The 20,871-nt window shown below is 40.0% G+C and overlaps 1 protein-coding gene across 2 annotated transcripts in view; it reads left to right on the top strand.

Annotated features, from left to right (window-relative positions):
* LOC127420033 (PR domain zinc finger protein 5-like) overlaps window positions 1-20,871 on the top strand; it is a 147,541-nt gene that overhangs the window by 83,977 nt on the left and 42,693 nt on the right. For both annotated transcript variants that reach the window (XM_051661967.1, XM_051661966.1), the window contains one exon: window positions 6,053-6,138. In XM_051661967.1, coding sequence (XP_051517927.1) covers window positions 6,053-6,138 — 86 coding nt within the window. The remainder of the gene's footprint in view (window positions 1-6,052; window positions 6,139-20,871) is intronic.

The following is a 20,871-nucleotide window of genomic DNA, read 5'->3' as shown; positions in this document are numbered from 1 at the left end:
TTTTGAATGTTAGATGGAGAAAGATGAAGCCAAGATAGTGTATGATGGACAGGCCTAATGTCTTTCATACTAAAAGCCCTGAGTTACAAAGCTCTCAGCATAACACCAGCATAATGCTTGGCATGTGACAGGGACAACCATCTGTTCGCCAGACACACAAGCACACGTACTCGAGAGGGGGTGCCAAACGGATCGATTAGCAGACAGGGTGACTGGGGCCACAGGGGACCACTGGGGATCTGGAAAGTGAGCAGAGACGCCCAGGTCACACAAAGAGGGTGTCCCGTTACAACACATGCTAAATCAGTTAGCCCCCTCTCCACACACAGACACGCTCACACACATCAGGGTCTCAGATAGGGATTTTTCAGCGACATGGCTAAATCAAATAACAACTAGATTTGTGCATTTTCTTAAGAAAATGTGAGTGGTGTTTATCTGAGCAAAAGACACTGACACTATTCTAAGGTGTAGTGGGTTGGTTGCCAGGGCGTTGCTATGCTGTTGCCAAGTTGTTCTGGGTGGTTGCTAGTGCAGTACAAGGTGGTTGCTAAGGTTTTATGGGTGGTTGATAGGGTGTTCTCGGTGGCTGCTTACTGTCCCAAGTCAAAAGAGCCCACCCCCATTTCTCTGAAATTATGGTACCTATATATGACTCGGGTCCCTCCTTCTGTGTAAGTTTATCAAATTGTTTCACTTATTTTATCATCCACCAAGTGAAAATCATAAGTTAATTTAAAAAAGTACAACACACCTCTCCACATCAAGCCACATTAGTTGAGGTGACATTCATGTCCGAAACAAACAGTGCAGGACGAGTTACACACCAAAGTTTAAAACATAGAGGTTCATAAACTTATGTACATTTAACACATTAGGGTACATAAACAAACACCTAATCCTAAGCAATAGTAATAGTTGTGCTTGCATTAGCAAACACCACTAATGAAAGAATTCCATTATGAAGTTATTTGGTCCATTGTTGACCACTTAAATAAAATCAAACGAGAGTCATTTACACTGTTTAAAACCATTATCACAGCACATGAGCTGCACCCAAATTCGCATACTGTCAGAGTGTGTCCAGCATTTCATGAAGAATATAGTTAGTTAAATAGTACAATATTTAGGTATGCAGGTGAGTAGTTTGAATACATTCCCGGACATACTAAATATGGGAACATGGGCATTGTCCTGTGACCTGAATTTATGACTTAGTAACAACAACCATGAAAATAATTGACTCTGGTTTTGTTAAGCAAGTGAAATGTAACCTAAAGGAACAACTTTCTCGGTATAAATAGCACTCACAGTTGAAAAGAGCCACCCGACTCCTGGTTCTTTGATATTTTCTTAAAATTTAGCATTTTGGATCTGACATCTTAGCTCCCGTAGCATTATGAAATAGCAAAGTGTTTAGTGGATGTGCACTTTAGAATCTCACCAAATGTAGTAGGTCACATATGTACTTGTCTTCTACTGTTTTATGAATACTGAGGATTCGGACATACTACTCTATTGACATACTGCTTTTGGCATACTATATAGTTTTTACTATGTAGTCAATTATAGCCAGGAATGCAACAGAATGCAGGGGCCGCTAGATGCTTTTTTAAATGTGACATCCGTCTGAAAGATTACAAGAACGTGTCCAGTGTGACTGACAGAACCAAGTGGCTGCTCACACATCAGAATCAAACACTTTTAATTTAGGCCAAGATCCAGAGGAAAGGAGCGTGGACATATCTGATATGTCTTCACATATTGGAGACTCCCATTAAGAGATGGTGATTCTTCAAACTGTGGAAGAAGAGACAGAACTTCAGCCAGTGATGTCAGTAATGATTCTTCTCAGTACCATCTGCTCATGAGAGGACAGGCTCTTTTTGTCCTGAGCTAATCCATGTTTAAGAAACCTGACAGATGCTCTAATCCCTCGACTCGGAGTTCGGTGCTAAACACCGTCTTGTTGGATCCCTCATTTAATGTCTTTTACAGAGGTCATTCAGGCAAAACGACAAGCTTTAACCCAATACAATTTTTGTTACATAAATGACTGATCCCCTCCTGATGTATGCAAGGTGGGCCATGGTTTGGCTGGTTAGCAGTTGACCTCTGCTGGTAGATGACACAACGGCCCATTCTGCAGGCAAAAATACTGTTTCTCTAGCAGATGGTTGTTTGAGATGAACAGGAATGCTAACAGATAGCTCTCTCCAGATATTACCTCCTTAGATTTACCCAAGAACATCTGTGAAATAAATTTTCTTGTTTGTCAACACACCGACCTTTAAACCAATCATGATATTCTAGATGGAAGATGCAAGAGGGAACTCAGCATGCATGCAAGATGCATCAACATCACCTTAATGGAGGTGATTGTGACAAACAGTCAGGGGGTTTCTTTATGCCAAAAATTTTCTCTGAGTAATGAGACCAAAGCCAAAGGAGGAATCCACAACATCCTAAAGAGATACATGGGGATAAGAAAGTGTACAGGTTTCTATTTTTGCAGAGGGAGGGCTTTGCTATTATCAATTGAAAAAAAATAAAAAATAAATACCAAGTTTATCAGGCCAATTGAAGCTAAACAGAAGTAGGGTGATGCAATAGGACCACTGTTCGAATTGGGGGGGGGGGTCTGGGTGTGTTCCATAAATTGTAAATTGGTGGGTCCTTAAAATCACTAATTTTAAACAATATTGAAATATTCTGTGAATGTTTGGTAGAGATTCCTGTAGGGATTCTTGGGGGAATTATGCGTGTGTCTGACGTACTTATTCTGTTCAAACCGAGTAGACAGTCCCGTGCTTTTGCGTCCACCAGCATTTTTTCTGCAGCCCTAAACTATTTTCTTTCTAACCGCAATACCGCCATCTTTGCCTGCAGTAATGTTATTAATGCATTAGAGTTGTTGAGTGCCGATACAGTGGCATGGTCAGAGATGTAGTATATTTAATGAACTTTGTATGGAGCAGAGATGACATAGCGAGTTTCAGCAGAGAATTGATCTGAGAAAGAACATGAGGAAACAGTGAAACTATTTAAAGCGTTAGGCATTTCCAGCACGAATGCTCTGCTGAATCAGGTAAAGTATGTTTGTGGTGTTTGTGGTTAAGTAAACATGTAGTGCCCTGTCGTTTTGTTAGAGAAACCCAATAGAAAGGAGATTATAGTGTGATAAAGATACTATCAATGTGTGATTAGAGTTGGCTATGATTAGCTGGATTAATGTTGTCATGATATGAGAGCTCTGTCAATTCAAACACTGAACAGGACATTGACCCAAAGCACAGCAGTAAATCAACAACAGAATGACTTCTGCAGAAGAAATTATACCTTCTGGAGTGACTCAATCTTAACCCAATTGGGATGCTTTGGCATGACCTAAAAAAAGAGAGATGCACACCAGACATCCCAAGGATATTGCTGAATTGAAACAATTTGTAAAAAGCAATGGTGCGAAATTCCCCCTTTGTGCATGTCTGATCTGCTGTAACAGGAAAGTTTGGGAGAGATTATTGCAGCCAAAAGAGGGTCAATCAGTTAATACAACCAAGGGTTCACATACTTTTTGCACCCTGCTTCATATGAAGCTGATCCCTTAGTTTAGGGTTGTGTAACGTTGGGTATGTGGAGTGGAAGAGAGGAGATGCAGGAGTAGATTCTTTAAATCTATTAATGATAATCCCAGGAGTGGAAACAAACGATAAAGCTCAACATGCTAACATAACACTTCAAGGACTGACCGGGAATGAACAAAACAGGAGGGTATTTATACAAACAAAGGCTGATGATGAAATGGAGGACAGGTGAGGATGATAGGGAACAGATGGACATGATGAGGGCAGTGGATTCTGGGGGAAAACTTCAAAATAAGAGTCATGAAAAACAAGAGGGAGACAGACTGTAACAGGTTGGTGGAGACAGTGGGTTCCAACAGGAAGTTGCTTTGGAGGATGTGGAAGCAGCAGAATTTCCATTAAGAAGAAATATGTTCACTGGATTACATATGAGGCTTAAATTATCTATATTTGCACTGTGCATTACAGCCAGATTATGGAAGTACATTGGAAGCTTGTCACCATCAAATCAACACAATTTTGGATAATTTGTAACATCTTGACAGATTCGTTTGGCTCATGAACGATCTCATGTGCATTCCTCCCTGAAGCTGAGCTAATTAACCTTATTATTGAAAGGGCAGCAAAAAAGTTTTCCTTGCCCAATCTTTTAGTTTATCTAATTAATAATACCTAATAATTACACCACTTTTTTGAATCCAACAATTATTCCCTCAAGAGATTGCATTAACAAGAAAGTGAATTGGAAAACAGATTGTTGCACAATCAGGACGCACACACAGGAACACAGCTATTGGCATCTCTCTAAAGGCAGTATCTTATTAAGTTATGTTTTGCCATTTCACATCTCTCTGTGGGGCTGCTCCAATTGCCAGGCGCATTACTTATTCCAATGGGAGTCATTCTCCATCCAGAGAACCCTTATTTAATTAGCCCAGAAAGGCCTGTAATGAGAATAGAGCTTTGTTTCACGTGCCTGATTTTCTTTCAACTTCCTTCTGACGATTGCTGATCTCACGGTTATGTGAGCTTGATATTTTACGTCCTTTGTAAGACTTGCTAAATAATTCCTACACAACAAGCCAGAGCAACAGAAGCAGTACCAGTGAGATAATTTGTATCCATAACAGTTGCAGTTACAGAGCTCTATCAAATATATTTTAACCAATTCCTTCCTGCTAGCCAATTCTTGACCCCTTGGTCCAGTGAAACAGTTTTGGAATGGTGTTTGGTCCTAACTGATGTCCAATTTTAAATCTGGGTCCTGAAACCAAACCAATTGAAAACTGATTGTCTGACTGAAAACTGAACTAATTATTTTGCTAATTAGTAGTGTTTTCAGACTACAAAATATAGAAGTACAGAATTGAGCCTATGATGCAGCTGTTTTCGTAAGTGACTTCATAGTGCAGGATTGCAGAATGCTATCACAACTACCCTGCTATCTGCAACCTGGTCAGTTTTATCTAAAGCAGACCCACGTGTGCATCCACTCTCAGATTGACAGCATGTCACTCCTCTTTTGTGGTGATACTTTGAGCACGCTCAGATGGTATCTCGGCCACTCAGACCTGCAACTCTTTGATCCAATGAGGGGTGGGGTTTAACTGACCCCACCCACTTCAGGTCACTCCGGTTCGAGATGGTGGAGATATAACCACAATACAGAGTTCCTGTGGGTTTGGTTTTGCGTTTCTGGAGAGGAAAAGTGGTATCCTAAGGAGGCACGGAGTATTGATTTGGAAATCCTGTTTCATATTTTATATTCCTTGTGGACATATTATTCCAGACTTCATGTAGCCAAAAATCAGATGGCATTTGGGCAAAATTGCTTATATATTTACTACATTTATTGAAGAGCAAAGATTAAAGTCTTTTCTGTTTGCATACATGCATACATACATGCGATATCTGATTGTAATATCAATATGCAGCTCTATCCATGAATCCCCAGTTAAGCTGTACTTGATCCTGGGATACAAAACAGACACAAACTAAGCATTGGATATGTGGAAACAAAAACGTGAAACACATTTTTATGAAAGTTTTGCCTTAAGGTCCAGCCTTATGGCGCAGGGCTGTACCTTCAAAGTATCTCAAAGCACATCCAAGGTAGTGCGACCATTCAGAGTTGATTTGGAAATCCTTTTTAAATTCTTATTTACTTGATACATTTGAATTTAAGTAGAATACAAATGGAATGAATTTGCTTTAAGTGTAGTTTGTAATAATACATTTAATTTTTCAGGATGAATTACCCATAAACATGTTATCATACACTCAACATAATCCATATTCCATATTTCCAGAAACCTCAAAAATTTAAATTTGTATTTCATTTAAATACTGCATATTTCATCAAATGTAAGGCTGCTTACATTAGCTAGATATGTTTGCATGTGTACTGTAGATTGTGTCAGATGATTTCTGAAGGTCTGATACATTTGTTTTTGTTTGTCTGACTTTAGGGGAGCGACCGTATCAGTGTCCATACTGTGACAAGGCCTTCAGCAAGAACGACGGCCTTAAAATGCATATACGTACGCACACTCGGGTAAGAGCACACACAGATGCACACATTCACACATATAGGCTGCGTCTGTAACCAGGAAAATGCTGCCTCCGGAGGCTGTATACGGAGGTAGGAAGGGACCAAGACACGTCCAAATCCAATGTTCTTGTCACATCCTGTCTACTGAGATACCTTCATCTGACTGTTTTTTTGAAGGCAGCATAGATGTATCCTTCACTGCCTATCAAATCCCAAAATCCTGTGCATGCGGATCCACAGCAGTTGAACTGAAGAAAGAAAATGGCGGCCATAGAGGCAGTTTATTGCTAGTTTGTGTATAAATGTAAATTTTTCCACTTTTTCAACTTTTGATTCCATTTCTAGCGAGAAAGTAGTAGTAGCATATGCATGGTTATCGCCAAAACTCTCTTGATTTTGTTGTAGATTATTAGACCTTTGTGGTTCAGTTTGACTTAATGAATGCCGGTATTCTAGCAATGATGTGATGTAGCACTGCCTAGGAAGCCTGTCCGAAACCGGTTTCCAGAGGTACCTTCATAGGCAAACGCTGTCTGTTAAGTCATTGACTCATAGGTCAGCAAGGCAACGAGGTAGCTACTTTTGGATTCGGATGCAGCCATATTGTGAATAAATCACACATATCACACCTCCAATCTCGTTTCATAAATTGGATGCTAGGTTTGCCAACTCTTGACTCTAATTAGCTTTTGTTGATGTCATTAGCCTAGGGGTTCACATATTTTTTCCAACCTACACTGAATGTTTGAATGATGTATTCAGTATGTACAAGAACAGTACAATAATTTGTGTGTTATTAGTTAAAACCGATTGTGTTTGTTCATTATTTTAACTTAGATGAAGTTCAAACCAGATTTCAGGACAAATGTATACATGAATGCAGGTAAAGGGTTCATATACTTTTTCTTGCCACTGTGATTTTTTTTTTTTTTTTTTTTTAACCTTTATTTAACCCAGAAATAAAAACTCTTTGAGATTTAAAATCTATTTTACAAGAGGGTCCTGGCCAAGACAGGCAGCACACTTAGATAAAACAAAAATAATTTAAACATAAAACAAATACATTAATTACATATACAAAATGTACACATATCACTTTAAACAATTACAATCAGGTAAATCTGAAACCAAATAATTTAAGATACCCTTAAATTCATTTAGAGAGACCAACTCTTTAAAACATAATTTATCTTGTAACTGGTTCCAATCAAATGGAGCAGCATAACTAAACGCCCTTTTACCCATATTTGTACGGACTTTTGGGATATTTAAAAGATAATAATCTTGTGAACGAAGACCATAATTCTTTACACCTTTTTGAATGATATACTGCTGTAAATATAAGGGAAGCAAACCCAAAATAATTTTATATATAAATATGTACCAGTGCTTAAGTCTACGTGATGACAACGCGGGCCATCCAACCAACATTCAAGGGGTCATGAAATGCTCTTTTTTTTATTGTTTTATTATCTTCCCTGAGGTCCATTGATAATGTTTGTAAAGTTTATTTATTTATTTATTTATTTTATTTTTTTTTTTTGCATTAAAACAGTCATAATTTAGTAATATCCATGATAATTTGCCACCGTCTCTGGCCTTCTCTCTGAAACGCTCGGTTATGGCCTAAGCGCCTCAAATTCAGCCATTTTTTAAACTCAGTCTGAAGAAAATGAAGAAGCTCCACAAGATTATAAAACTAAATTTCAGGGTATACACATAACGCACATACAACACATTGCATCTGTATACATTAAACTGTTCATCTCAAGCACAATTGTTAACACTCTAACCCTGTCTACACTGGACACGAGAGTCACATCATGTCAAAAGCAATAGAACCCATTATAATCAATGATGCTGTCTACCATGGAAGCATCCGTTGCGGCACATCACGTTGCGCTGACAGTAAACAAATGTCCCGTTCCATTTTGTGCTGCACGTGCTGGCACTACTACTGCCAACAACACAAATAAACGGTTTAGAAAGTTTATGTCGATGCGCCCGATGTATACAGCCTCAAGCCGTTGTGTCGCGTCAACGGACGCGGCTGGTGTAAACAGGGTGTCAGCACTATAAACTGCCACATCCTTCAATAACAGTTCCTTTGCAAAGCTTGAATTGTTTTATGACTGTTCACGAGCAATCCATGCTGATCGCCGAAAAAACATGCAATCCACGCTGAAATACAATGAAGACACATCCACATGATGCACATACTATACATAGTCCAAAGCACGGTGTAAACTAGATGCACACACATCCAGTTTCCAGTATCTTCCTACACTGAAATGCACATCGCCGGAAACGCATCTTAATGGTCAAAGACGTCCATCCAGCGCGTGTTTTCATACACCAACAATTAAAAATTGTTGGTGTATAGCACATATCGGTGAAAGAAAGCGTCCATGATGGGTTTGTCCTCTTCAGAGTTGTAACTTGACACCACGTCTTTTAAAAGTGGCGCAAGATATGCATCAAGTGGTCAAAGATGTCTGTCTGTTCATGTTTAAATACAAAAATATTTGAAAAAAGTCCAGATGGGTCCCCTTTGGTGTTCAGGAATAGTTAGTAGGCCACAGTAGGCCTTGTTTGTCCTTCGCTCTCAGTTTACAAACTGAAGCACCAGTGGGCGAGAAGTGCAATGATGTGAAGTAGGCGTTGATGTTTTTGAGCTGTAGAGGCGGTCATGAATTAATGGGCCCCCAAATGATGTAGGGAAGTTGCAGAAGTAGAGGACGAGACGTTTTTTGCAGCATGGTTTCAATAAATGCTTTTATTGCATTGGGGATTAAGTTTTGAGTTCTGAAATTTACGGTATGTTTTTAAAGTAGAAAGACCTCTTATATGTCAAAATATCAAGGAGAATTTGATTCCTCATGACATTACCCTTTTCTTACATTTTTAAATGTGGCTTAAATGTCAAAAAGTGCCCAAATTCTTTTTGGGGTCACTGTATACCAGTGGTTTTCAACTGGTGGGTTGTGCCCCAAAAATGTGTCATAGGTCTATTGTGGGTTGTGAAGAGCAGGGAAAAAAAAGGAAAATGCAAATAATACAATTCAGGACAGCAAAATAAACAGGCTTATCAACTTTTAAAAGGGAGGAGAAAATGCTTTCCATATTGCTTTGTTGTTGACATCAAATGGCAGTCTATTTGGACATTATAAAATGCTTAATATTAAAAACATTTAACATGACTTAATTCCATAAAACAACAACCAGTGAGAATAAATATTATCTCATGCTTCACTTGCACTAGATTCATACTTCATAAACACTATAGAATGCCAAAAGAACAAGAAATGCTTAAGAAATTCTGAAGGAATCAATTTTCAGAAACAGCTTTTGAACTATTATGTAAATGATGCAAACAACTAAAAGTGGTGCAAACATCGGTTAGTGGACCACTATCTTAATATACTGTACTTTTCAAAGAAATGCATCTGCTAAATAGCAGGAAACTAAATATGTTTTCGGGATGCAGTTCCTTTCTGCTTGCCACTTGTTTGATGATGGATGGCATGGATTTTTGCTGTGACATCATTTCCTGAAATAACTGTATCACTTCTCCAATGATTCCCCAGTCATTTTGAATAGCAGTGTTTCTCAGTTTTATAACACAGACAGAGTGGCAACATCAGCGTTAATACAAGCAAACTTCAGAAAGCAGAACAGATGGAGCACATCATTAGAGCACTTTGCCAGATATGGACTGAGATCCAGTAATTCTTCACCAAAACATATGAGCTGTGGACTGACACACAACAGAGAGCAGAGCAGAGTACACAGCAATAATGACATAATAATGAAAACTGAGCAATTGTGAAGCAATAATAAGAACAAGCAATGACAGAACTGTGCTAATCCTATTAAGTGACATTTGTTTGCTTTCTTTATGACACTCAGGGGCACCAAAAGCGCAAAACCCTTTCTTATTCACATACAATATTCAGTCCAGCTAAACCAGTTGCTGTATGCACTGGTATAGAGCTGCACTATGAATATTTCAATGAAGTCATTGTCATTATTTATTAAATCTGTTATTTAATCTATTTGAATCAGTTGCTGCTCCTGGCAGCATTTCATAAAACTATGTACAATTCCTCCAATACCGCAAATACAACTCGGCGCGAAGCAAAGAGGACTTCAACTGTTCTATCGTGACAAGGCAGCTCTCTCAACATAATGCTCATGATGTAGTGCAGTTTTTCTGAACTGGTGGGTCGTGGACAGCAGGGAAAGAACAATGGCAGGGTCCTTGCTCCATTGAAAAATTTCAATGGAGCAAGCAGCGTTTGGTGCTTTACGCACTAAATATGCTTCTCATCTTAAACGCACATTTCCGCAGTGCAATTGCAGCCTAGTTTTCGCATGAGTGTGGCGCGAGCCATCACAGAACCACTTGCACGATGGATCCGCTCTGCTCTAATCTACTGCACCTCTGGAGCGTGCATCAACCAGGCTTTCCCTTAATATCGCAGTGCAGACCACAAAACTCATGCGATCCATTTAAATTCTTGTGAGAATTTTCTAGTTTAAAGCACTATGTAGGAAATCAAATCTCTCAAACAGCAAGACATGTTAAACAGCACTGCAAAAAAAAAGAGACAACGCTGTGCCATGTGCCAAAATAAAGGTTTTCAAATTACACATCATAACCTTTACTAAAAATAATCAGGATTTTACAGTAGTAATAGTAACTGTGGAATTTTGACAAATGGATAATAGTTTCATGTTAAATAATCTATTAGGTAGAAAACCTAATTTTTATTAAAACTGTGTCAGTTGTAGTTAAAGTTTCTATATGTGTTTAGGCAGCTATTTTTTCATAAATACAATATACAGGTGCATCTCAATAAATTAGAATGTCGTGGAAAAGTTCATTCATTTCAGTAATTCAACTCAAATTGTGAAACTCGTGTATTAAATAAATTCAGTGCACACAGACTGAAGTAGTTTAAGTCTTTGGTTCTTTTAATTGTGATGATTTTGGCTCACATTTAACAAAAACCCACCAATACATTATTGAGTTGCCACAGTATGCAATAGACTGGCATGTCTCAAGGTCAATATTAGGTCAAAAATGGCAAAAAAGAAACAGCTTTCTCTAGAAACTCGTCAGTCAATCATTGTTTTGAAGATTTCATACAAAGGTGTACACTATAGTCTTCAAAGACAAAGGACAACTGGCTCTAACAAGGACAGAAAGAGATGTGGAAGACCAGATGTACAACTAAACAAGAGGATAAGTACATCAGAGTCTCTAGTTTGAGAAATAGACACCTCACATGTCCTCAGCTGACAGCTTCATTGAATTCTACCCGTTCAACACTAGTTTCATGTACAACAGTAAAGAGAAGACTAAGGGGCGCAGGCCTTATGGGAAGAATTGCAAAGAAAAAGCCACTTTTTAAATAGAAAAACAAAAAGAAAATGTTAGAGTGGGCAAAGAAACACAGACATTGGACAACAGATAATTGGAAAAGTGTGTTATGGATCTTAAGCCCATTGAGCTTTTGTGGGATCAGCTAGACTGTAAGGAGAAGTGCCCGACAAGATATATATAATATATATATATATTAGGTACACCTGTACATCTGCTTATTCATGTGATTATCTAACCAGCCAATGATGTGGCAGCAGTGTAATGTATAAAATCAGGCAGATATGTGTCAGGAGCTTCAGTTAATATTCATATCAACCATCAGAATGGGGAAAAATGTAATCTCAGTGATTTAGACCGTGGCATGATTGTTGGTGCCAGATGGCCTGGTCTGAGTATTTCTGTAACTGCTGATCTCCTGGGATTTTCACGCACAACAGTCTCTAGAGTGTAAAGAGAATGGTGCGAAAAACAAAAAACATCCAGTGAGCAGCAGTTCTGTGGGCGAAAATAGCTTGTTAATGACAGAGGTTAGAGGATAATGGTCAGACAGAGTCCAAGCTGACAGGAAGGTGACAGTAACCCAGATAACCACACGTTACAGCAGTTCTATGCAGAAAAGCATTTCTGAATGTACAACACGTCAAACATTGAGGCGAATGGTCTACAGCAGCAGAAGAGCCCTCTGGGTACCAATACTGTTAGCTTAGAACAGGAAACTGAGGCTGCAGTGGGCACAGGCTCACCAAAACTGGACAGTAGACAATTGGAAAAACATCGCCTGATCTGACAAATCTGGATTTCTGCTGAGGTACACAATTGGTAGGCCCATTGTTGCTTCAGTTTTCTGTTCTTGGCTGACAGAAGTGGAACCCAACATGATCTTCTGCTGTTGTAGATCATCTGCCTCAAGGTTCGACATGTTGTGCATTCTAAGATGCTATTCTGCTCACTACATTTGTACAGAGGGGTTATCTGAGTTACCATAGCCTTTCTGTCCGCTCAAACCAGTCTGGCAATTCTCCGTTGACCTCTCTCATCAACAAGGCATTTTCGTCCACAGAACTGCTGCTCACTGGTTGTTTTTCGCACCATTCTCTATACGCTCTAGAGACTGTTGTGCGTGCAAATCCCAGGAGATCAGCAGTTACAGAAAAACTCAAACCAGCCCGTCTAGCACCAACAATCATGCCACGGTCTAAATTACTGAGATCACATTTTTTTCCCCATTCTGATGGTTGATGTGAACATTAACTGAAGCTCCTGACCCATATCTGCATGATCTTATACATTACACTGCTGCCACACAATTGGCTGATTAGGTAATCACATGAATAAGTAGATGTACAGGTGTACCTAATAAAGTGGCCAGTGAGTGAATACTGTATATACAGCTCTGGAAAAAAATAAGAGACCACTGCAAAATTATCAGTTTCTCTGGATTTACTATTTATAGGTATGTGTTTGAGTAAAATGAACATTTTAGTTTTATTCTATAAAGTACTGACAATATTTCTCTTAAATTCCAAATAAAAATTTTGTCATTTAGAGCATTTAGATCAAAATAACAAAAAAGATGCAGTGTTTTCAGACATCGAATAATGCAAAGAAAGCAAGTTCATATTCATTTTTAAACAACACAATACTAATGTTTTAAAGGAAAACTTCAGAAATCAATATGTGGTGGAATAACCCTGATTTTCAATCACAGCTTTCATGCATCTTGGCATGCTCTCCACCAGTCTTTCACATTGCTGTTGGGTGACTTTATGCCACTCCTGGCACAAAAATTCAAGAAGCTCTTCTTTGTTTGATGGCTTGTGGTCATCCATCTTCCTCTTGATCACATTCCAGAGGTTTTCAATGGGGTTCAGGTCTGGAGATTGGGCTGGCCATGACAGGGTCTTGATCCAGTGGTCCTCCATCCACACCTTGATTGACCTGGCTGTTTGGCATGAAGCATTGTCCTGCTGGAAAAACCAATCCTCAGAGTTGGGGAACATTGTCAGCAGAAGGAATCAAGTTATCTTCCAGGATAACCTTGTACGTGAGATGAACGTAGTTTGGTGCGAAAAGTGCAAATCAATCCCAGAAAAACAGCAAAGGATATTGTGAAGATGCTGGAGGAAACAGGTAGACAAGTATCTACAGTGGTGTGAAAAAGTGTTTGCCCCTTCCTGATTTCTTATTTTTTTTTTGCATGTTTGTCACACTTAAATGTTTCAGATCATCAAACAAGTTTAAATATTAGTCAAAGATAACACAAGTAAACACAAAATGCAGTTTTTAAATGAAGGTTGTTATTATTAAGGGAAAACAAAATCCAAACCTACATGGCCCTGTGTGAAAAAGTGATTGCCCCCTAAACCTTATAACTGGTTGGGCCACCCTTAGCAGCAACAACTGCAATCAAGTGTTTGCGATAACTTGCAATGAGTCTTTTACAGCGCTGTGGAGGAATTTTGGCCCACTCATCTTTGCAGAATTGTTGTAATTCAGCCACATTGGAGGGTTTTCGAGCATGAACTGCCTTTTTAAGGGCATGCCACAGTATCTCAATAGGATTCAGGTCAGGACTTTGACTTTGGCCACTCCAAAGTCTTCATTTTGTTTTTCTTCAGCCATTCAGATGTGGACTTGCTGGTGTGTTTTGGATCATTGTCCTGCTGCAGAACCCAAGTTCACTTCAGTTTGAGGTCACAAACAGATGGCTGGACATTCTCCTTCAGGATTTTTTGGTAGACAGCAGAATTCATGGTTCCATTTATCACAGCAAGTCTTCCAGGTCCTGAAGCAGCAAAACAGCCCCAGACCATCACACTACCACCACCATATTTTACTGTTGGTATGATGTTCTTTTTCTGAAATGCGGTGTTACTTTTACGCCAGATGTAATGGGACACACACCTTCCAAAAAGTTCAACTTTTGTCTCGTCAGTCCACAGAGTATTTTCTCAAAAGTCTTGGGGATCATCAAGATGTTTTCTGGCAAAAATGAGATGAGTCTTAATGTTCTTTTTGCTCAGCAGTGGTTTTCGTCTTGGAACTCTGCCATGCAGGCCATTTTTGCCCAGTCTCTTTCTTATGGTGGAGTCATGAACACTGACCTTAACTGAGGCAAGTGAGGCCTGCAGTTCTTTGGATGTTGTTGTGGGGTCTTTTGTGACCTCTTGGATGAGTTGTCGCTGCGCTCTTGGGGTAATTTTGGTCGGCCGGCCACTCCTGGGAAGGTTCACCACTGTTCCATGTTTTCGCCATTTGTGGATAATGGCTCTCACTGTGGTTCTCTGGAGTCCCAAAGCTTTAGAAATGGCTTTATAACCTTTTCCAGACTGATAGATCTCCATTACTTTCTTTCTCATTTGTTCCTGAATTTCTTTGGATCTCGGCATAATGTCTAGCTTTTGAAGATCTTTTGGTCTACTTCACTTTGTCAGGCAGGTCCTATTTAAGTGATTTCTTGATTGAGAACAGGTGTGGCAGTAATCAGGCCTGGGTGTGGCTAGAGAAATTGAACTCAGGTGTGATAAACTACAGTTAAGTTATGTTTTAACAGGTGGGGCAAACACTTTTTCACACAGGGCCATGTAGGTTTGGATTTTGTTTTCCCTTAATAATAACAACCTTCATTTAAAAACTGCATTTTGTGTTTACTTGTGTTATCTTTGACTAATATTTAAACTTGTTTGATGATCTGAAACATTTAAGTGTGACAAACATGCAAAAAAATAAGAAATCAGGAAGGGGGCAAACACTTTTTCACACCACTGTATATCCACAGTAAAACAAGTCCTATATCGACATAACATGAAAAAAAAAAGCCAGACTACAGTTTGCAAGTGCACATGGGCACAAAGATCTTACTTTCTGGAGAAATGTCCTCTGGTCTGATGAAACAAAAATTGAACTGTTTGGCCATAATGACCATTGATATGTTTGGAGGAAAAAGGGTGAGGCTTGCAAGCCGAAGAACACCATCCCAGCCGTGAAGCATGGGAGTGGCAGCATCATGCTGTGGGGGTGCTTTGCTGCAGGAGGGACTGGTGCACTTCACAAAATAGATGGCATCACGAGGAAGGAAAATTATGTGGATATAATGAAGCAACATCTCAAGACAGCCAGGAAGTTAAAACTCAGTTGCAAATGGGTCTTCCAAATGGACAATGACCCCAAGCATACCTCCAAAGGTGTGGCAAAATGGCAAGTCAAGGTATTGGAGTGACCATCACAAAGCCCTCAATCCGATAGAAAATTTTTGGGCAGAACTGAAAAAGCGTGTGTGAGCAAGGAGGCCTACAAACCTGACTCAGTTACACCAGTTCTGTCTGGAGGAATGGGCCAAAATTCCAGCAACTTATTGTGAGAAACATGTGGAAGGCTACCCAAACCTTTGTCCCAAGTTAAACAATTTAAAGGCAATGCTACCAAATACTAACAAATTGTATGTAAACTTCTGACCCACTGGGAATGTGATGAAAGAAATAAAAGCTGAAATAAATCATTCTCTCTACTATTATTCTGACATTTCACATTTTTTAAATAAAGTAGTGATCCTAATTGACCTAAGACAATGTCTTTCTGGTTGATCCGGTTGAGTGTACGTTGGCGTGTTTGTCTGCCACTGCTCTCTGGTCTCTTTGATGTGGTTTTTATGTTTTTATGCTTTTTGCTTGGAGCAACCTTTCATTAAATACATTTTTGTCTCTTTATGGACTGCTGTCTTTTCATCGGTTTGGGATCGCCTTCGGTGTTGATCTGAATATTTATCTCCAACTGGGCAAAAAGACTCCACCAGCCTAACTTGCCCTCGCCACCTTGTTACCCGGCCAACTCTGGCTTACCTGTGAGTAATTGGACACTTTCTTGCTCGTCGCTGGTTGTTTTGCGGGCCAGATTGGAGCCCTTAACAGGCTGCTTGATCTCTGCCTCATCTGCTCTGGGTGTGCTGGTCAACACGGACACTAAATCTGGGTGTGCAGATGGGCTGGTAATGATGGATTAGTTTTTGCTTCTCGCTCTGGCTTGTTGGAGTTTTATGAGTGATCTTCACCATCCACAGCTGGTAACACGCTGCTTTGCACTGGACACAGACTGTCTTATTTTTCCCAATATGACCTTTATTTACTCATCCATGGATTTGCATCACTTGAATTCCTCATATCGTCTTCCTGCTGGAATTTATAATCAGTGTGCTGCCCTGAGAATTACACATTGTCCACGGTATGCACATCGAGGATCTCTGAGTAATTTGAGCAAGAGGTTGTCGGTTGTTTCCCCAGACAGCTACAACATACCGGTAATTTGGTCTTCATCTCACCGCATCCTCGCCTGGTCTGTTGTTGAGAATCGGAGAGTGAATCATGATTATCTCAGTTTGTTGAAGTATTCAACTACTATCTCTGCTAAGATCACAGAGCCTCTCACAGTTAAGATGGCCTTAGTGAATGCAAGGTCGATATCAAACAAATCCTTTATTTTAAATGACTTTGTCACACTCATTACTTTTTATTTGTTACTGTGACCTGGCTTAACTCTGGTGACTTCACCTCTCTCTGCGAACTCCCCCCCCCCCAGACTGTGCTTTTTTTCATCTCCCCAAGGCTTTCTGGACATGGTGGTGGCATTGCCACTATTTTTAGAAGAAATTTCAAATGTAAAATTCTGCCTATGGACATGTTTTTGAGTTTTGAGGTACAGTTCATATTCTATGTGCATTAGTGTACAGGCCTCCAAAATTCAATAAGGACTTTAGTCATACATTTTCGAAGTTTCTCTCTGACATTGTTTCTCACTGTGATAGACTGTTGATTCACGGGATTTCAATATCCACCTTTGTTGTCCATCTAAACCTTTGGTAAAATATTTGTCATGCCTTGTGGAAACCCTGAATATCACACAATCAGTCTCTGGCCCTACTCAAAATTTGGGTCATACACTTGATCTGGTGATGTCTTTTGGTTTTTCTGTAACCAATCTGGAAAAGTTTGATGCTTCTATTTCAGACCATATTCCAGTTGTGTTTGAATCTGTTTTTTCATGTTCTTCACCTATTTATAAGCCTCAATGCTACTCTCGTTCTATTCACTCCTCTACTGCCAGTCTATTTTCAGATTATTATCAGGTTCACTTTACAGATACTCTCTCTCATGATATGGGTACAGCAGAGCTGGTTGAGGTTTTTAACAAATCATGTTCTTTTATTCTTGACTCTGTTGCCCCTTTTAAGCCCTGGAAAGTTAATGGTAAGGGTCAGCCTTGGTTATATGACTCCACCCGCTCTCTCAGATAAGAGTGCAGAAAGGCAGAGCATAAGTGGAAGAAAGATAAACTCCAGATTTCATATGATTTATTAAAGGCATGTCTAATCAGTTATCAAAGATCAGTGAAAGAGACCAAATCAAAGTTCATCTCTAAAAACAGGCCTAAAGTACTGTTTAAAACTATTGATTCGGTGCTAAACCCTTCTTTAGTTGCCTTTCCTGATCCGTCTCTTGAGACCTGTGAAAATGTTCACAATTTTTTGATAATAAAATCCAAGTTATTAAGTCGTCCATTAAGCCCTTAAAATGTAATCCACCGCTGGTGTATCCGCTGCTCAGTTATTTAACTTGCTTTCAAACAGTCTCTTCAGCCCAGCTAATTGATTTAGTTTTAAAGGGGAAGTGTTCAAGTTGTTACTCCTGTATGTCTTTTCAAAGATGTCTTTGAAACTGTAAGCTCAAATGTGACAGCTATCATTAAAAGCTCTCTAGTAAATAGAGTAGTACCTACTAGTTTTAATCATGTTGTTGTGCACCCTCTGCTTAAGAAACCTCATCTCAGTCCAACTGTGCTCAATAACTACAGGCCTATTTCCAAATTGCCTTTCATTTCAGAGCTCTTGGTTGTGTATTCCCAGCTATATTCCCTTTTGATTTCTTTTCATATTTTAGACATTTTCTAGTCCGGTTTTAGAAATTTACATAGTACTGAATCCCTGCTGTTGAAGGTCACTAATGATATTTTACTTTCACTGGAATCTGGGTCATATGCAGTTTTGGTTTTATTGGATCTTAGCACTGCATTCGATAATACTGATCATAAAATTCTGTTAAATCGTTTGGAGAGTGTGGTTGGCATTCAGGGTGTGGCCCTGCAGTGGTTGGCCTCTTACTTGAGAGATAGGTCCTTCTCTGTGAGCATAGGGAATTTTTCCTCTACATCAGCCCGCTTATCTTGTGGTGCACCCCAGGGGTCCATTTTGGGTCCTTTACTTTTCTCCCTCTATATGCTGCCCCTGGGCTCTGTTTTTCAAAAATATAATTGTAACAGTATAAGGTTGGGTAAGGAGGAGTTGGAACCAGCTGAACAGTCAACATAAAGGTTTAATTATATAAATTAACTTAAAACAACATAAAACATAAACGAACAGACACACATGCAGCGCGGCCGTGTGTGTGTCTCTTCCGAACTGGTGCCTCCGGCTAGTCATTATTCCTCTCCCAGCTGATTAGCCCGATTTAGGGCCGGCCGTGTGTCCTTACGGCCTGGCCCCACCCTCCTCCTCGTCACACTCCTCCATCACCCGACTTAGGCCAGGGAAACCCCCGGCATGATGCACTCCCCTCCCTTCCTGGAGGGGGGGCTTTGCCCTTCCGGCCGTGCCTGCTGGCAGGTCTTCCCCACCTTTCCGGAGCCCTGGGAGAGACGAGGGGAGGGAAAGGTGAGAGGGAAAGTGTGAGGTGGAGTAACAGAGAGAGAGGAGAGAGAGAGAGAAAAACTTGCTCGCTGGTTTGCGGACACGTTGTCTCCCGGTCCTCAACCACTCCTCTGCCCTCTGGCAGATGACAGCTTGCTCCTTCTCCGGTGGACTGGTGCCTCCTGCTCGTTTTTATCCCCCTCCTGGCTGATTAGCCCAATTCAGGGCCAGCCGTGTGTCCTCACGGCCTGGCCCCGCCCTCCTCCTCGTCACAATATATCTCTTATCACTGCTATGCTGACGATTCCCAATTTTATTTACTGGTCAGACCAGACAGTAGCTGCCCTTTTGAAGTGCTCTTCAAATGTCTTAAGGACATCAAATGTTGGATGGCAAACAATTTCTTGCAGTTAAATGAAGGCAAAACTGAAGTTATTGTTTTAGGCTCTTCCAGACCCCCTCCTGCCCTTGAAGCACAGTTAGGTTCTCTTTCCTCCAACATTCAAAAGCATGTGAAAAATCTTGGGGTTATTTTTGACACATCTTTAATTTTTGACAAACAAATCAGTGCTGTTGTTAAGGGAGGTTTCTTTCATCTAAGGTCTATTGCTAAACTAAAACAGTTTCTCTCGTAAAAAGACCTAGAAACTGTGATCCATGCTTTTATTACATCACGGCTGGATTACTGCAATTCACTGTATATCAGTCTGCCTCAATCTGCTATATCTTGTCTGCAGATTGTTCAAACTGCGGCAGCTAGATTTTTAACTGGGATTAAAAAGAGGGATCACATTTCCCCTGTATTAGCTTCTCAACACTGGCTTCCCATAAGGTTCAGAATTGATTTTAAAATTGCTGTCTTTGCATAGAAGGCCCTTTCTGGCCTTGCACCTAGATACATTAGTGACCTTCTGAACTCTTACTCTCCTCCAAGAATGCTCAGATCAGGTAATCAGCTTGTTTTATCTGTCTCCCATTCGCGCCGCAAGTCAAAGGGTGATCAGGCCTTTTCTGTTGTTGCTCCAAAACTTTGGAATAGCCTGCCCAGCTATTTTCAAATCTGCCCTTAAGTCTTATTTTTATTCAATGTCTTTTGATACTATATAATGTACTGTTTGCTGATCAAATAAAAAAAAAAAAAAAATGTTTTTATGTAAAGGTTGCATTTTTACTATATATTGTTTGGTTGTTTTTATATGTTTTATTTGTAAATTGTACAGCACTTTGGATCAGCCTCTGTTGTTTTAAATGTGCTTTATAAATAAAGTTTGACTTGACTAAGAGAGGGAATGCTTTGCATGGCTTGATGATTCAAGTGTCCTTCACAAATACAAATCTTCCCGATTCCAGCCTTGCTGAAGCACCCCCAGATCATCACTGATCCTCCACCAAATTTCACAGTGGGTGCAAGACACTGTGGCTTGAAGGCCTCTCCAGGTCTTCATCTAACCATTAGACGACCAGGTGGAGGATCGGTGATGATCTGGGGGTGCTTCAGCAAGGCTGGAATCGGGCAGATTCGTCTTTGTGATGGACGCATGAATCAAGCCATGTACAAGGTTATCCTGGAAGAAAACTTGCTTCCTTCTGTTCTGACAATGTTCCCCAACTCTGAGGATTGTTTTTTCCAGCAGGACAGTGCTCCATGCCACACAGCCTGGTCAATTAATGT

This window comes from Myxocyprinus asiaticus, chromosome 29, assembly GCF_019703515.2.
Source record: "Myxocyprinus asiaticus isolate MX2 ecotype Aquarium Trade chromosome 29, UBuf_Myxa_2, whole genome shotgun sequence".
Lineage (NCBI taxonomy): Eukaryota > Metazoa > Chordata > Actinopteri > Cypriniformes > Catostomidae > Myxocyprinus > Myxocyprinus asiaticus.
This window is presented reverse-complemented; position numbering and strand designations above follow the sequence as displayed.